Here is a 17,072-nt window from a genome sequence, read left to right on the forward strand (position 1 = left end):
GTTCTAGCCAGCCAGTGAAAGTCACCAAATACACATAGGGGACAACCATATACAAGACCATTTCTTCAAGTTGAGGAGTAGTTGTTCCACCTAATCCAGAGAAACAAATAGAAAGTCAAGCAAAGTGGGAGACAAAGGAATATGCTCCAAAACAAAGGCCAAGACAAAACCTCAGAAAAAGAACTAAATGAAACAGAGATAAGCAATATGCCTGATAAAAAATTTAAAGTAATAATCATAAAGATACTCACCAGGCTGGAGAAAAGAATGGAAGAACTCAGTGAGACCTTCAATAAGGAGATAGAAAATATAAAAAAGAACCAATCAGAGCTGAAAAATACAATAACTGAAATAAAAAACACACTAGAGGGAATCAACCAGTAGATTAGCAAATGCAGAAGAACATATCAGCGATCTGGAAAACAGGGTGATGGAAGGCACCCAAGCTGAAAGCAAAAAGAGAAAATAATTTAAAAATGAGGATAGGTTAAGGGATCTCTTGGACAATATCAAGCAAACAAACATTCCATTATAGGTGTCCCAGAAGAAGACAGAGTGAAAGGAACAGAAAACTTATTCGAAGAAACAATAGCTGAAAACTTCCCTAACTTAGGAAAGGAAATAGACATCCAGGCTCAAGAAACACAGAGAGTTCCAAATAAGATGAACCCAAGGAAGTCCACACCACGACACATAATAATTGAAATGTCAGATTAAAGATAGATTTTAAAAGCAGAAAGAAACAAAAGTTTCATCAAAGAAAACCCTATTAGGCTATCAGCTGATTTTTCAGCAGAAACTTTGCAGGCCAGCAGAGAGTAGCATGATATATTCAAAGTGCTGAAAGGCAAACACCCATGACCAAGAATACTCTACCTGGCTAGACTATCATTCAGATTTGAAGGAAAAATAAAGAGTTCCCCAGACAAAAAAAAGGTTAAGAAGTTTATCACCACTAAACCAGCCTTATAAGAACTGTTAAAGGAACTTCTTTTTTTTTTTTTCAAGATTTTATTTATTTGACAGAGAGAGACACAGCGAGAGAGGGAACACAAGCAGGGGGAGTGGGAGAGGGAGAAGCAGGCTTCCCGCGGAGCAGGGAGCCCGATGCGGGGCTCGATCCCAGGACCCTGGGATCATGACCTGAGCCGAAGGCAGACGCTTAACGACTGAGCCACCCAGGTGCCCCAGGAACTTCTTTAAGTGGAAAAGAAATGGCCATAATTAGACATAAGAAAATTATAAATAAAAAATGTAAAATATGACAGCATACACATAAAATGTGGAGGAGGGAGTAAAAAAAAGGTTTTTTTTTTAGAATGTGTTTAAACTTAAATAACCATCAACTTAATATAGACTGCTATATACTTAGGATGTTACACATGAACCTCATGGTAATTACAAACCCGAAACTTATAATAGATACACAAAAATAAAGAGAAAGAAAGCCAAACATTACACTACAGAAACTCATCAATCACAAAGAAAGAGAGCAAGAGAAGAAGAAAGGAACAGAGAAGAATCACAAAAACAACCAGAAAACAAGTAACAAAATGGCAGTAAGTACATACCTATCAATAATTACTTTAAATGTAAATGGACTAAATGCTCCAATCAAAAACACAGGGTGGTGGAATGGATAAAAAAACAAGAACCATCTATGTGCTGCCTACAAGAGATGCACCTCAAACCTAAAGACACATACAGACTGAAAGTGAAGGGACGGGAAAACATTTACCATGCAAATGGAAACAAACAAAAAAGCCAGGGTAGCAATACTTATATCCGACAAAATAAAAAAAACCAAAGACTGTAACAAGGGACAAAAAGGGCATTACATAATGATAAAGGGATCAATCCAACAAGAGGATGTAACAATTGTAAATATGTATGCACCCAACACTGGAGCACCTAAATACATAAAGCAAATATTAATGGGCATAAAGAGAGAGATTGATGGTAACACAATAATAGTAGGGGGCTCTAACGCCCCACATCTAGGCAGAAAATCAAATAAGTGTCTTTGAATGACTCATTAGATCAGATGGGCATAACAGATATAGATATATATATATTTGACATTTGACATTCCATAATTCCATAATTTGACATTCCACTCAAAAACAACATATATATATATATATATATACATACATATATGACATTCCATTCAAAAATGACTGCATATTCTTTTCAAGTGCAAATAGAACATTATCCAGAGTAGATCACATGTTAGGCCACAAAACAAGTCTCAATAAATTTAAAAAAAAACGAAATCACACCATGCATCTTTTCTGACCACAAGGGTATGAAACTAGAAATCAGTCATAAGAAAAAAAACTGCAACACACACAAGCACGTGGAGGCTAAACAAGATGATAAACAACCAATGAGTCAACAAAGAAATAAAAAAATATATGGAAGCAAATGAAAATAAAAATACATGGTCCAAAATCTTTGGAACATAGCAAAAGCAGTTCTAAGAGGGAAATATATAGCGACACAGGCCCACCTCAAAAACAAGAAAAAGCTCAAATAAGCAATCTAACCTTACACCTAAAGAGACAGGCAAAAAAAAAAAAAAAAAAAAGAACAAACAAAACCCAAGGTGAGTAGAAGGAAATAATAAAGATCAGAGCAGAAATAAAAGACACGGAGACTAAAAAAATACAATAGAAAAAATCAATGAAACCACGAAGCTGGTTCTTTGAAAAGATAAACAAAATTGATAAATCCTAAGCCAGACTCATCAAGAAAAAAAAAAAGAACTCAAATAAATAAAATCAGAAAAGAAGAAGTAACAACCTATGTCACAGAAATACAAGGATTATAAGGGACTACAGTGAAAAAATTAAAACAAAACAGTAAAAACACTAATAAGCAAACAAATAAATTTAGGAACTCAGGAATGAAGAAGCTGTGGTAAAAAAGTTCAATAGGTTTATTCGAGTTAAAATTCCAAGAAAATCTCATTATTTTTTTAATTTTTATTTTTTAAATTTTATTTTATTATGTTATGTTAGTCACATACTTACATCATTAGTTTTTGATGCAGTGTTCCATGAATCATTGTTTGCGTATAACACCCAGTGCTCCATTCAATACGTGCCCTCCTTAATACCCATCACCAGGCTAACCCATCCCCTCACCCCCTCCCCTCCAAAACTCTCAGTTTCTTTCTCAGAGTCCATAGTCTCTCATGGTTCGTCTCTCCCTCCAATTTCCCGCCCTTCATTTTTCCCTTCCTACTATCTTCTTTTTTTTTCTTAACATATAATGTATTATTTGTTTCAGAGGTACAGGTCTGTGAAAATCTCCTTATTTTAAAGAATAAGGATCCGGAAATTATGGTTTTAGAACATAATGTAATTAGTATAAAATTACAAACTTTAAGAACGTAAAAACAAGATATAACTAAAATTGGGAGGTAAGGCAAGGAAAAGCCTTACTGTTTTGACTTCCTCATCAGGAAGAACAGGAATTCAACAAATATTATCTAAAGTGACACACATAGATACTAAAATGCCATAATGACTCCAGCCTTCACACATTTTTTATGATCATTATTTTTATCCTTAAAGAATTATTTTAGTAACTAATATCTTTTTTTAAGATTTATTTATTTCAGAGAGAGAGAGAAAGCAAGAGCGCGTGTGCAAGTGGGGGGAGGGGCAGAGGGAGAGAGAGAATCTCAAGCAGCTCCCCACTGAGCATGGAGCCTGATGTCTTGATCTCAGGAGCCTGAGATCATGACCTGAGTCGAAACTAAGAGTTCGACGCTTAACTAACTGAGCCACCCAGGTGCCCCAGTAACTAATATCTTTTGTGGTAAAGAAACATTTATCTGAAGTTCAGCAATTACTCGATTTCAGTTTTTGATTTGTTAATTTCAAGTAAAATTACATTTAATACCTAGGGAAAAAAATACCACATTGCTTTTCTATTGCTGCTTTAACAAATTATGGCCAATGTTGTGGCTTACACGATACAAGTTTATTATCTTACAGTTCTAGAGGTTAATCCAAAATGGTTTGAGCTGGGCTAAAATCAAGGTATCAGCTGGGCTGCATTCCTTCTGGAGGCTCTACAAGCCTTATTTTTTTAGTTTCTAGAGGCTGTCTGCATTCCTTGGCTTGTTGCACACACCGCAACCCACCCCCCCAGCTTTCTCCATTTTCAAATCCAGCAATGTCAAGTCAAGTGCTAATACTGTTATCTCTCTGGTTTTCTCTCTTCTGCCCTCCCTGTTCTACAAAGGACCTTTGTAATTATATTGAGCCCACCCAGATAATCCAGGATCATCTCCCTATTTTAAAGTCATCAGATTAGAAACTTCAATTCCCTTTTGCCATGTACAGTAACATATTCATAAATTCCATGGATTGGGAGATGGGTATCTTTGGGAAGTCATTATCCTACGTATCACAAACATTCTCAATATTGGTAAAAATATAACTTTTTAAAAAAAGTGTTAGGGATAGTTTTTTCAATTAATGGTACTGGAAAAATTCCTGAAGATTCTTATTCGAAATAACCTCTTCATTCCTCTCTATTCTTCAGAATTATACCCTTTTTTTTTCAAAATTATTGGTGATCACCTTAATGTAGACATACCTCTTATTTCCCAATTCTACACTTCCTGGTGGCATTAATAACATGCTTTCCAAAGTGGCTGGCAGAATACCTTGAATTTAGTAGATCCTCAGTAACTATTTGTTGATTTATATATTAATATAGAAAGTTCAATACAAACACAAGGCAGTATGTCATCAAGAGCAGGAGAGACAAAGTGCTAGGAGAGTTGAAGAGTGGAAAAAACACACCAGTCTACACTGGCTATGTAAGCTTTTAACATCAACAAACATTAATAATATAGTAGTAAAATAATTTCCATAATTATTAAGCATTCCAGCAGCTGTTCTGAGTGTTTTAAATATGTAATTTTATTTATTCCTCATAACCAAGCTATGGCATGGATATTATTCATTCCCATCTTACAGATGAAGAAACTGAGGCACAAGATTTAAGTAATTTGACTCAGTTATATAGTGATTGACAAATCCAGAACTCCAACCTAGACAGCCTGACTATGTAACTTGATCTCTTGATTGCTAGTTGAAAATTGGATGAAAGAGTTCATGTTTCTAAGAGTAAAGGAAGTATATTAGTTTCCTAGGGCTGATGTAACAAAGTACCACAAAGTTGGTGGCTGAAAACAACGGAAATTTATTTTCTCCCAATGTGGGAGGTCAGAAGTCTGAAATCAAGGTACCAGCAGGGTTGGTTCCTTCTGGAGGCTCAAAAGGAGCACCTGTTGCATGCCTCTTTCCTACCTTCTGGTGGATGTTGGCAATCCTTGGTGCTCCTTGGCTTGTAGATGCATCACTACAATCTCTGCCTCTGTCCTCCCATAGTCTTCTCAGTGTATTTGTCTTGTTTTCTCTTCAAAGGACTTGTCTTTGCATTTAGGGCCCATAATAATCCAGGGTAATCTCATGTGATGATCCTTATCTTAATTAAATCTACAAAGACCTTTATTCCAAATAAGATCACATTCTGAAGTTCCAAGTAGACATATTTTGGGGGGCCACAATTCAACCCACTTTAGGAAGTAACTAAAGGCTTCCGGGTAGAAGAAAACTTCACTATAGGCTTATAAGGGTAGAACCAAGTCTCTTCTGCTTACTACTGTATTCTGTATTCTCTTTTCCCAGCAGAGTAGGCACCCAATAAATATCTGTGGAAGGTTGGCTGTTCATGGAAATGGTGTTCAGGGAACGCTTTGCTGAAGGATGTGAAAGGCAATTGCCTAGAAGCAGGCAGATCAATTAGGATACAAAAGAACAAAGATATAATAGTGCCTACAAAGGTACAAGGATAATGGCAGTGGGAAATTCCTAAAAGGAAGAATTCCAGAATTCCTAGAAAGAAGCCCAGAAAGAAGAGATATATATTTTTTTTTTTTTTTGTAGTTTTGAAGAGATTGTTACAGAACCAGGCAATGCAACAGCTTTTGAAGCTCCCAGAAGCAAACTGCCACTTGAGAAAAGAAAGTCTATTGTAATAAATCTTTCAGAGGAAAAAGAAATACCACTGGCAATTTTTTGGATCATTGTAAAGAAGATAAAATTTCAGTCACATAGGAACCGAAGTAAATGGACATTGTTTAGACCACACAAGCATCGTGGAGATGGTAACGCACACAGCACGCTTCTATATGCCAGGCTGTAATAAAAAGACCATTACCCAACAACACACAAGAGGCAACCCACACCGGCTGGCATCCCAGGCCAGCTCTTTTCTGGTCCAGCTATCAGGCCTCTGTCTCCTTATGTAACCCTCTACCTCAGGTTTTGGTAACTGGCCCCACAGATGCCACTAATGACTTAACTATTTCACCTGACACTTCACGTCTAATTAAATCCTCTCCCCTCTGGGGTTTTCATTTGCCATACATTTCGTCAGAGGCACTATAATGGTTATCTCCGTGCTGGCCCCTGATATGATCTGGAGCTAGGACTATGACCAACACCTGTACTAATTTTTTCTATTTAGCAGAGACCTGTCACAGCATTGAGGAGAAACCTCTGGGCTGAAAAAGAATATGGATTTGGGGCTGGGTCCCAGTTCAACAATACCTCTTTCACCCTTACCTCCTTGTCCTCACCTCTAAAAAAGAGTCATTAATACGTGTTGTCAAGTATTTGAGAATTTTAGCAAATCAATCCTTCCTTCCCAAGTAAGAAATAGAAAATGAGGCACACAGAATTTTTTGTGAGTTTGAGTTTTAGAGAGTTGAAATGTAAGAGCAACATTTAATAACTGTAGTGATTATTGAAACAAACTTCCCACGAGAATAACCTGTAGAACTTAAAAAAAAAAAAAAATTAGGTGCCCAGATTTTTTCCTGGAGCAGTGCTGCCCAAAAGGACTTTTCTGCAATGATGAAATGTTCTAGAAGTATGCTATCCAATACTGTAACCGCTAACCATATGTGAATCTTAAGCATTCCGCTCCCTCTCCAGTTCTATTGCAATCTAATTGACATATAACATTATATTAGTTTAAGCACTTAAAATGTGACTAACATGACTGAGAAAAAGATTTTTTAATTTTATTTAATTTTTATTAATTAAAATTCGAATTCAAATAACCATATGTGGCTTAGTGGCTGTCAAATTGGACAGCATAATTCTAGACAAATCGTTCTTAGTATGTGCTCCTCAAACAAGCTGCAGCATCACCAAGAAACTTGTTAGAAATGCAAATTCTTGGGCATCATCCCAGACCTACTGAGTCAGAGGCTTTGGAGTGGTGTGCTGGTAAAGGTTTAACAACTGGCTCTTGAGGAAAGCTCTGATTAGCAGCATTTGCTAATTTCCCTGGTGTAAACACTCACTCACCATAGCTGATTTCAAGCTACCCACGTGCTATCACTGAACACGAGATAGGAAGATGCGCACAATAGGGTCCAGGAGTCAATATAAGCCAGCTCCCGAGTGCCGCTAAATCCAGCAATCTGTGTTTCAACAAATCCTCCACGTGATTCTGATGTATAGTATAGATTGAGAACCACTGATGTAGAGCTTCTAAATCAAAGTCTAAGACGACAGAGACTATGGTGTTTATATTTTTAAATTCCCATAAGGGATTCTGGTAAGCAGCCCAACTGAAAAACCTGGACTCAGAATACATATAAGCAAAGTCACCTTGAGGAGGCAGTGGCCAGCTCAGCCTCCTGTGTTTGTGGTATCCTGACTCAGACTATGAAAACCTGCTCTCTCCTGAGCACGGACAAGCCTGAGCCTCGGCCCCTCAGACTAGAGGGTCACACCCAGCCTGCCTTCCCTTAGAGTCGCCATTCCAAACCTTCTCCCCTCTTGATAGGATTAATGATAGTGCAGGCATAACCAACTCAAGGGGCAGACCCAAGACATAAGCAACACTAGCCTCTAACCACAACTCCCACTTTTCTCTCCCACTTAAAAAAAATTGAGAATTATATTATTAGGATAACCTAGAATTTGTTCCAATTAATTCTTATTTTAAGAAAATCTCTTACAGATATCTGAAGGCACCTTATAGTTGTTTGTAGCATACGGTAGTCAAAAAATACTGTCTTGAACAAGCCACTATACCCTTCTTTAAGATAAATATAGCCTGTCTACCAGATTCGTGGTAAGAATCGAGTGATTTAATTATGCATATAAAATCCTATCTGGAATATTCTAATTCCATGTGCAGCCCTAAGGGAGGCAAAATAATACATTTGAAATGAGTACAGACTTTTCCCTATCTTAGAAATCTTTTCAGCCTGCTGAAATTTCTTTATATTCTTTATAGTCTAACTAAAGGGGAAACTAATAGAATTTTTAGAGCAATTTGTCTAAAACCAGGGGGTCACTTATACATACAGCCTCCAAGGTAGAGCATAGAACAAATCCTTGTGTCTCAGAAAAACATCCTGATTTTATTACAAACCCAGAGCAGAGAGTTCTATTAAAATAAGTGCATGTATTACCTGAGTATTTCCATTGCAAAAGTCATAGTTATGCCTACCAAGCTCTATTTTCATCTGAATTTGGCCTAAATCCCAAATGAGACTACAGTGGAAAACTAATGTATATTCTTGCCCTTATTATGCTCCTTAGTACAAAATATATTTACATTTATAATGTATTTAGGGAAAATAGCTGGAAATTTTAGTTGCCAGTTTATGGGCTCAGGATGGCTGGCAAAGGAGCATCTTTTAAAGAACTCTGTCCCAGGTTCTACTTCTGGGTGTAACAGTGGCATTCCTGACCCACCAGTCGGGGGGTGGGGGGCACACACACCTCTGGGAATTTGGCTTGGGTTCTGCGGGCTGTCTACCATCTTGACAAAGAAGATAATTTTTTTTTTAATGCTAATAAGCTAATTGGCCCAGATGGGCATAATTAAGACCATAATTTGACAGGAAGAACTACCCAGCCTGAGCAATTTTATATTTCTCATAAATGCAAAAACTAGAGCAAATAAAAGTATTGTATTCCAAATCATACTTAATTAATATGGTGAAGGTGTTTGTAAGCTATAATAAGAAGGTCTCCTGGATAGTTAAAAACTGAAATATTATTTATCACCAATTTAGAGGTATTATGTGGAACTTGAGAAAATATTGCAACTTGCTTTGACATTTTATCTTTTTTTTTTTTAGTAAGAAATGGTTGTGCACTTTCTGGTTCATGCACTGTGCAAAGTTCTTTGCTTACCACCTAATTTATTCCTCCCTTAACCCCCGAATATTGGGTATTATTATTCCCATTACAGGGATGAGAAAACTGAGACTTGGCAATAATTTTTTTTTTTTTTTTTTTTTGCCCCAGTTCACACAGTTGGTAAATGGCTAGAAGTGGGAAAGAGACAAAGTCTGGCTCCAAATTTCTTTCAGGTACACCAGCAGCTTCCAATCTAGTGGGTTTTTGTGACATGTCTATGGATATTCCAGAAGTTTTAGTCATTCTTCCTTTGCATATATTGGAGGTAAGTTTACCCTGAGTTAGAGAAAAGTACTAAATTATAGATTGTTTATTCAAATACTATTTTATTCATCTCAAGCATATGGAATGACTTGCCTCAATGGAGGCGTGCGGCATTTATGGAGGGGTGTCTGTCAGATGTCCATCCAAGAGCTTGCTAATTAGCTGCAAAGCTTGCAGTGAGCTGGCAGCAGTTGAGGATCTGTTGAGCTGGAGGGGATAGTAGGGCACAGCATTTCTGCCCAACGCAGGATTCCTCTATGGGCCATCTTTGATCCAGAACTCTCCACTGGGTTGACTGAGGCTATCTCGGAGCTATAGTGAGGCCTGAGGCTATTCTACCCACTCCTCCTGCCTTCCTGCTTGCCTATCACAGGTGTCAGACCTGCATCACAGTCTGGAGCCTTTCTTTGCCTACTCCTGATCCCACTCTCATTTTTCTTTCAACGGAAATTACCCTCAATACATCTCCTACACATCTCTGTCTTAGTGTCTGCTTCCCAGAAGACCCAGCCGATAAAACCACTAAAGAGTTATTTTCACATACAGGCTCTACCAACCCTGGTATAAGAGTAATGCACCAACCAGCATTTGCTCGTGCTCTGTCTTAGGTAAAGTGCTGTCATGGATTCCATGGGGAGACTAAGCTGATGCAAACAAAAGAGACGAGTGTGCACCTGTAACACAGACTATACCTCATAAAACCCCTTTATTCCCATTAAATGTGTACACTTAGCAAATACATGAAGGAGTCTGAGAGGATTACTTTGTGGTGATGTGACCACTTCTATTAAACTAAATACTGTTCTATGGGTAGTGCGGAAAAAGAAACCCTATTTTTGCACAGTGGTGGCTTACATTAGAGATTATTTAAATGGAGGGGTATCTATAAAGGAAGAGGCAAGGTCTAGGGGACTCAAAAAGCACGCATGGAGGATTTACATTCCCATGTCTCTGACATTCCTCCTTTATTTTTCCTCTTCCCAGGATCCATCTGGTAAAATGAGATTACCATCTCCCTTAAGAAGAAAGAGTAAAAGTTATAGGGGAACACCAATGCACATGAATTAGCCTCTCCTGGCAACTTGCTATTCTACTGTTTCCCCAACTGAATCAATCTCTGCAAGAAATGTATGCTGCTTATGACAAAAAGCATTAGTGTTCTTATAGAATTTTCCCCCTAGATTTAATCATTTATTCAACAAATATTTACCAAGCACCAACTCAGAGCCAGTCACTGTGTCAGCAGGTGGGAATAAAATGAGCCAGACAGACATAGTCCCTGTTCTTGTTGAGCTTAGAGTCCAGCTCAGTCTCTTCAAACTTGAATGCACAGACATATCACTGGGATTTTGCAGCTGCTGAGCCAGTAAGCCTAGGGTGGGGTCTGAGATTCTGCATTTCTAACAGGTTCTCAGGATGCTAGTGATGCAGTCCTCAGACCATGCTTTGAGGAACGAAGGACTGGCCCATTGGCTCTCAGCTGCTGTGCTGTGACAGGCTTCTGTACTGTGAGTGCTTCTCGGAGGTGCCATCAAGTTGGAATCAATGAATACTCTCAATATAATGGGAAACATACACTTTTATCATGATGCCTTTTTAGTGGAATTTTGAGTTGTGAGATCAACATTTGTAAGAGTATGATTTACTGAGAGTAAAAAGTAAGAGGTGAGGTATGGAATGACATCAAGATGGCTCAATGGCCTTCTGGGAATAGGTGAAAATATGGCCTCTGAATACACCTGCACAATCAGGACACTGACCCACTCATCATCAATAACACAGAGCTAACGGAGCTAAGGGAAAAAACTGTTTTAATTTTCCAAAACTTGCTTTTTCTTAACCAATAGTCACCTTTTTAAAAAATCTTATTTATTTATTTGTCAGAGAGAGAGAGCACAAGCAGGGGGAGCGGCAGTCAGAGGGAGAAGCAGGCCCCCCGCTAAGCAAGGAGCCCAACGTGGGACTCGATCCCAGGACCCTGGGATCATGCCTGAGCCAAAGGCAGATGCTTAACCGACTGAGCCACCCACGTGTCCCACTAGTAGTCACTTTCTAGCCCTCTCTAGTATACCACTAAATTTCTCATTGAGAACACTATGAACACACAAAGGTTAGTCTTCTTCAAAATGTGTAATCTTACAAATAAAAGGAGGCCAAATATATTAGCTAGAGACCATATATTCATAAGCAACCACTTATGCCAACTGTTAAATTATTATCTCTTAGGATGGGGCTGTGAGGATATGGAAGGTGGAGGGAAGGAAGGAAATTCATTTAGTTCTAAGCTGTGTGAAGCCAGGAAAGCAGGCCATGTAGGGTTAAGCTGGGGGGAGGGGTTGGGTTTGTTCATTTTTCCTGGATTCACAGAAGAAAAATGAATCTGAGCTATAAAATGGGTAAAGTCACTTCGCTCTCTCTACAACCCCAAATGCCCATGTACAAAATGCAGTGAAAGCCTGCAGGCATCTTAAACTCATCTACAAACATGTACTTAGCTGGCCAATCTCTAAGAGTAAGAACTTCCATTAATAATTTAAAGGAGCCATGGCCAGGAAAAGAAACTAGGACAGGCCAAGGGGTGAGCAGGAAAGACACGGTTAGCTGTGAAGCTAGGTATGTAGAGTTATACTACACATTCCTAAAATGTAATCTGACGTGTGGATACCAGTGAGCAGAATAATGAGTTTATAAAGAACTCTTCCCACGATCTCAGAAAGAAGTCTGACTGGTGAGCTGCAAATGCCGGCAATGACACAAACATCACTTTCTGCAGACAGATGTGGGGAAATGGACTTTTTTAGAATAAGTCAAATTCATTATACTGCTCGCACACAGACACGCTACTATGAAACATGACAATCACTTTGAACCTTCCTTAGGCTTCCTATTTTTCTATTTTGAATTTTTTTTTTGAAGCGAGAGAAGAGAAGGCAGTGGAAAATGCTGTTAGTCCCGAATGACAGACGGTATTAGGTACTGCTGCCACAGTTCCCTGCCAGGAAGGTTTTTTTGTCTGTTTGGGAGATGTGCTATTTCATTTCCAAAAATGAAAGACTCCGACAAGTGAACACAGGAGATGGCTGATAGTGCCGAGGTCCTCGCTGCTACAAAACAGCCCTCTGTGAAGATCAGAGAAGACACATTTAAATTCCTATCACAAATATCTAAATTAAAGCCTGGCCTAAACAAACACCCAAGGAAAATATTTCAATCCCTTCAAAAAATTAGCATATGAATCAAAGATGGTTATTGGACTGGAAGCGAACGCTATCCGCTACAGCTCTCTTAGTTTTCTGTGACAGTTTAACTTCCTTCGGGTGTCAGAGCGATGTTCTCTTGGTGGTGGGTGCGGGAGCCCTGGGCACAGCTGTGAAACTTGCAGGCATGGAAAATAATTTCATCAGCCAAAGAAAAACCATCCTATGGTATGTCCAAAGTGCTGTCTGGAGCACACAGTATCGGAGGGTGTTGTCTATTCTATTCTGTAGTCTATCTGACCTTAAAGCCATGATTGGTGCTTATTTAATTTTCTGCCTAATTGATTCATTCCAAACATGACCCATGACAGGCCCAGCAAGGCCACTGAAGCATGCTCTCTGGCCTACCAGCAGCACCTTCAGTGTAACAACTACTGTGTTAATTTATGTCGGGTGAAGGGATAGACCATGGAATCACATACAGCTTTCGTAGGAGAGAAAATTAGTTTGAGGTGTCCAGAGGTGCTGGTTTTCTCTAGGAGTAGCTGATGTTCTTGGGGACCGATTTTCCTCTTATTTCTCTCCTGCCTGTTTAGGATACAAGTGTGAAGTGGCTGGTGGGGCAGGTGTTAATCTGCATCCACTTCAAGTTTTCGAATTGGATACAATCCTTTAAATTTCAGTTAGAGGCACCTACCCAGCTTCTCCTATGGAAGGAATGGTCTAAATTATTAAATAATGCCTCAGGGTGGAGATTCAGCACATCTTTACTCAATATTAGATTCATTTTAATTACCCTCTAGAGCGGAGGAAATTAGAGTGTCCGCAGGAGCCTTTATTCCTGGGTGTAAATACGAGAGTCAGGTGGAAACACTACCATGCAATGCAAATTTAACTCGGTGGAATCTGTGACAAATCTGAAATAAAACCACCATCAATTTATATTTAGAAATGAAGTCTTTAAGACATCTAAAGCTCTAGGAGTGATGGGACATCTAGGAACATAGAAGTGACCTCCCAGCACTTCGTCTTTTTTGAGGGCTAATGAGCCAGGCAGCTCTACCAGCTTCTCTGGGCTGGGTTTTGGAGTCCGGGCTGTTATTTTTTTGTTCTAGTATGTTCGGGCTGCTTTCAGAGGACATGAGGTCCTATGAGACTTGCTGGTATGGGTTCCTGCCACACCAGTGTGACACCTCCAACTATAAAGACTGAAGAGAGGAGCTAAGGGATCCCAGGCCCTCATCTTTAAGCCAATTTTCCTCTGGAAAGAAGACCCCAAAACTCTGTTAACATTCCTTGTGGAAGGCAATATTGCTCAGCTGACATTAGAAGAAAACTCCATGATCATTATCTGGACTAAGGACTTTGTGTCCCAAGTAATACTAGAGATCTTCGCAGTTGCCTTCTCTCTCCATGACCTCACCAGAGTCTCTCTCGTCCATCCATTAGCTAAAGCACAGACTGAGGCATTACTCTTAATGGTTTTTTTTTCCTTTCTTCTTTTTTCTGGATATCTTAGCAAAGTTCTTTTTATTTATCAACTTTATTGAGGTATAATTGATAGACAATAAAATGCACTCACTTAAAGCATAGAACTCAGTGAGTTTTAACAAATATATACATCAGGGGCACCTGGGTGGCTCAGTTGGTTAAGCGACTGCCTTCGGCTCAGGTCATGATCCTGGAGTCCCGGGATCGAGTGCCGCATCAGGCTCCCTGCTCAGCAGGGAGTCTGCTTCTCCCTCTGATCCTCCCCCATCTCATGCTCTCTCTCTCTGTCTCATTCTCTCTCTCAAATAAATAAATAAAATCTTTAAAACAAACAAACAAACAAAAAAAACAAATATATACATCAGGGCAAACCACCACCACAATCAAGGTATCAAATTTTTCCATCACCATAAAAGGTTCCCTTGTGCCCTTTGAGTCAATTCCTAATTCCCAGACAACCACTGGCCTCATTGCTATCACTACAGATAAGTGCTGCTGGTTCTAGAACTTCACAGAAATGCAATCATTCAATATGAACTCCTTTGTTTGTGGCCTCTCTCACTCAGCACAATATTTTTGATATTCATCCATATTGTTGTATGTATTGATACTTTTTCCTTTTCATTGCCAAGAAGTATTACATTGCATGGATAAACTATTATTTACCCATTCATCTATTGGTTGACACTTATTTCTAATTTTTGGTACTACGAATAAAACTGCTAAGAACATTTGTGTACAGATCGTCTTGCAGACATGCTTTCATTTCTTTTTTTTTTTTTTTTGAAAGATTTTATTTATTTATTTGACAGATACACAGTGAGAGAGGGAACACAAGCAGGGGGAGTGGGAGAGGGAGAAGCAGGCTTCCCGCGGAACAGGAAGCCCGATGCGGGGCTCGATCCCAGGACCCTGGGATCATGACCTGAGCCGAAGGCAGACGCTTAACGACTGAGCCACCCAGGCACCCCATGCTTTCATTTCTCTTAGGTAATTATCTAGAGGTAGAATTGCAGAGTCAGTGTTTTCATTTTTAAAATTAAAACAGTAAAAATATATGATTGTTTAACAGAGTTCAAATCACTTTATTTCCACTTGGACATTTAAAGGGAAGAGAGGACACCATAAGTCACAGAGCAGCCCACAGCCACAAAGGGCATGTGGACTTCCTATGGGCAAGCAAAGGACAACGCCCCCTGAGGTCAGAGCTTTCTCTGAGCACAGGGAAGGGGCTCGGGACTTGCTCAAGGAGTAGCTGAAAGGGTACTTAAGTGACAACTGGTCAGTCCATGGGCAGGCAGCCAAGGCCTACGCTGGTGAAGCTTTATCATCTGAACAGGTGGATTGAGAGCCATGCTCTGTCCGCACCAAGCTCATGAGCCTCAAGCTATTCCAGCTTTGCAAGAAACCCTATTCTGCAACTCAACAGGGAGCTGCCGAAAATAAGGCTAAATGCAATGAAATTCCTGGCAGAAATTAATGTGCAAGAAATCATCAGTATCACATGTAAGGGGTTAGGGATAGGGATAATTTCTTTAATGTTCCAGTTGTGCTTTCTCATTTGATTATAATGGTTATCCATGACTTTGGCTAGATTAAATCAGCGGTAGTCAACGAAATGCATATCAGATGTAAATAACGTCTTACTCTGTTTTCTTTCTCTGCAACTAACTCCTCACATCGCAGAGGGAATTTTCCAATTCAGCATCAGACTGATTAAACATTTGGTGTAGAAGCTTCAAAAAAAGACTGTGTAATTTTATTTTACATATACATGCTAGATGAAAAATAAATAAAAACTTCCCCTGGGTGCTAAAAGTTTGGAGTCAAATCTTCTAAAAGGCAAAGAGAATGGGGAAAATAACCACTTCAGAATTCATCAACAAATTAAAGTGTCGTATCTCAAAATTTCATGATACAGCTATATGATCACTAATAATCTTGGAGTGGCCCATAAGTCCAATCAATCATCAACCCAAAGGTTATGTTTTCATAGTTCTAGGTCTCCCTTTCCAATTTAGAAAAATATGAATTTACAGGGAGCAAATAATAAGGGGATTGTTTAACGTATTTTACAAGGCATTTGGCCCGACTAAAACCACAATGTGTTTTTTGGATCTGACAGCTTATTATGGGAGACCTAAGTAGTGTTTCCTTATAGCATAAATAAGGTGGTCAAAGGAATAGATTTGACCATTTCCAGTTTGGCTGGCAAATCAATTTCTGGTCTACCATACTGAAACCCCCATGACAAAAGACAAAGGAGGACATCAGCGCGAGTCTCCTGGTAGCAGGTGCAACCTGTGGTCAGGCCTAGCTTAGGAGTAATTTGACTACTACAGTTCACAAAAATTAGCAAAGAGTCACACAAAGACTCTGCCTTTTGAAAGTCCAACTCATTTGTCTGCTTCTTGAGAATCTATTGCTCCTACCCACAACCTCCAAATGCATACACTTTGGGGAAAATGGAAAGGGTGCTCCTCTAGAAAGCAGGCACTTTTGAGTTCTTGAGCAAATTACATAATGTCTTTGGTTTCTCATTATGAAATGAGTAGTAAGTACTTTTCTACTTGAGATCCAGAGGCTGGGCCCCGACCTCTTGATCCTAGACCACCCACTCAATATCCTGTTCTGGGGCTTCCTCTTTATACACAGGGATGGTTCTGCCTTACAGCAAAGCACAAGCCATCCATATCAAGTGCTACCCAATGGCCTAACTCTCAGTTTTATATTTTTGGAAAGAAAGGCCCGTGGGATATTTCTGTGCTTCTAAGTTTTACCTTTGGAAAATAACAATATATTAAAGAAATACCTAAAAAGGCTCTAAGATGCAAATCCATCTGATATACATATTTGTTTATCA

At 39.1% G+C, this 17,072-nt stretch overlaps 1 protein-coding gene across 8 annotated transcripts in view; it reads right to left on the reverse strand.

The window, feature by feature from the left end:
* Positions 1-17,072, reverse strand: part of NEK11 (NIMA related kinase 11) — a 237,990-nt gene that overhangs the window by 110,446 nt on the left and 110,472 nt on the right. For 3 of the 8 annotated variants that reach the window (XM_032408709.1, XM_032408713.1, XM_032408714.1), the window contains one exon: positions 252-287. The exons of the other annotated variants lie outside the window; for them this stretch is intronic. In XM_032408709.1, the coding sequence (XP_032264600.1) occupies positions 252-287 (36 nt within the window). The remainder of the gene's footprint in view (positions 1-251; positions 288-17,072) is intronic. 8 annotated transcript variants of the gene reach the window in all.

Source organism: Phoca vitulina, unplaced genomic scaffold, assembly GCF_004348235.1.
Source record: "Phoca vitulina isolate PV1807 unplaced genomic scaffold, GSC_HSeal_1.0 scaffold10, whole genome shotgun sequence".
NCBI classification, from domain to species: domain Eukaryota; kingdom Metazoa; phylum Chordata; class Mammalia; order Carnivora; family Phocidae; genus Phoca; species Phoca vitulina.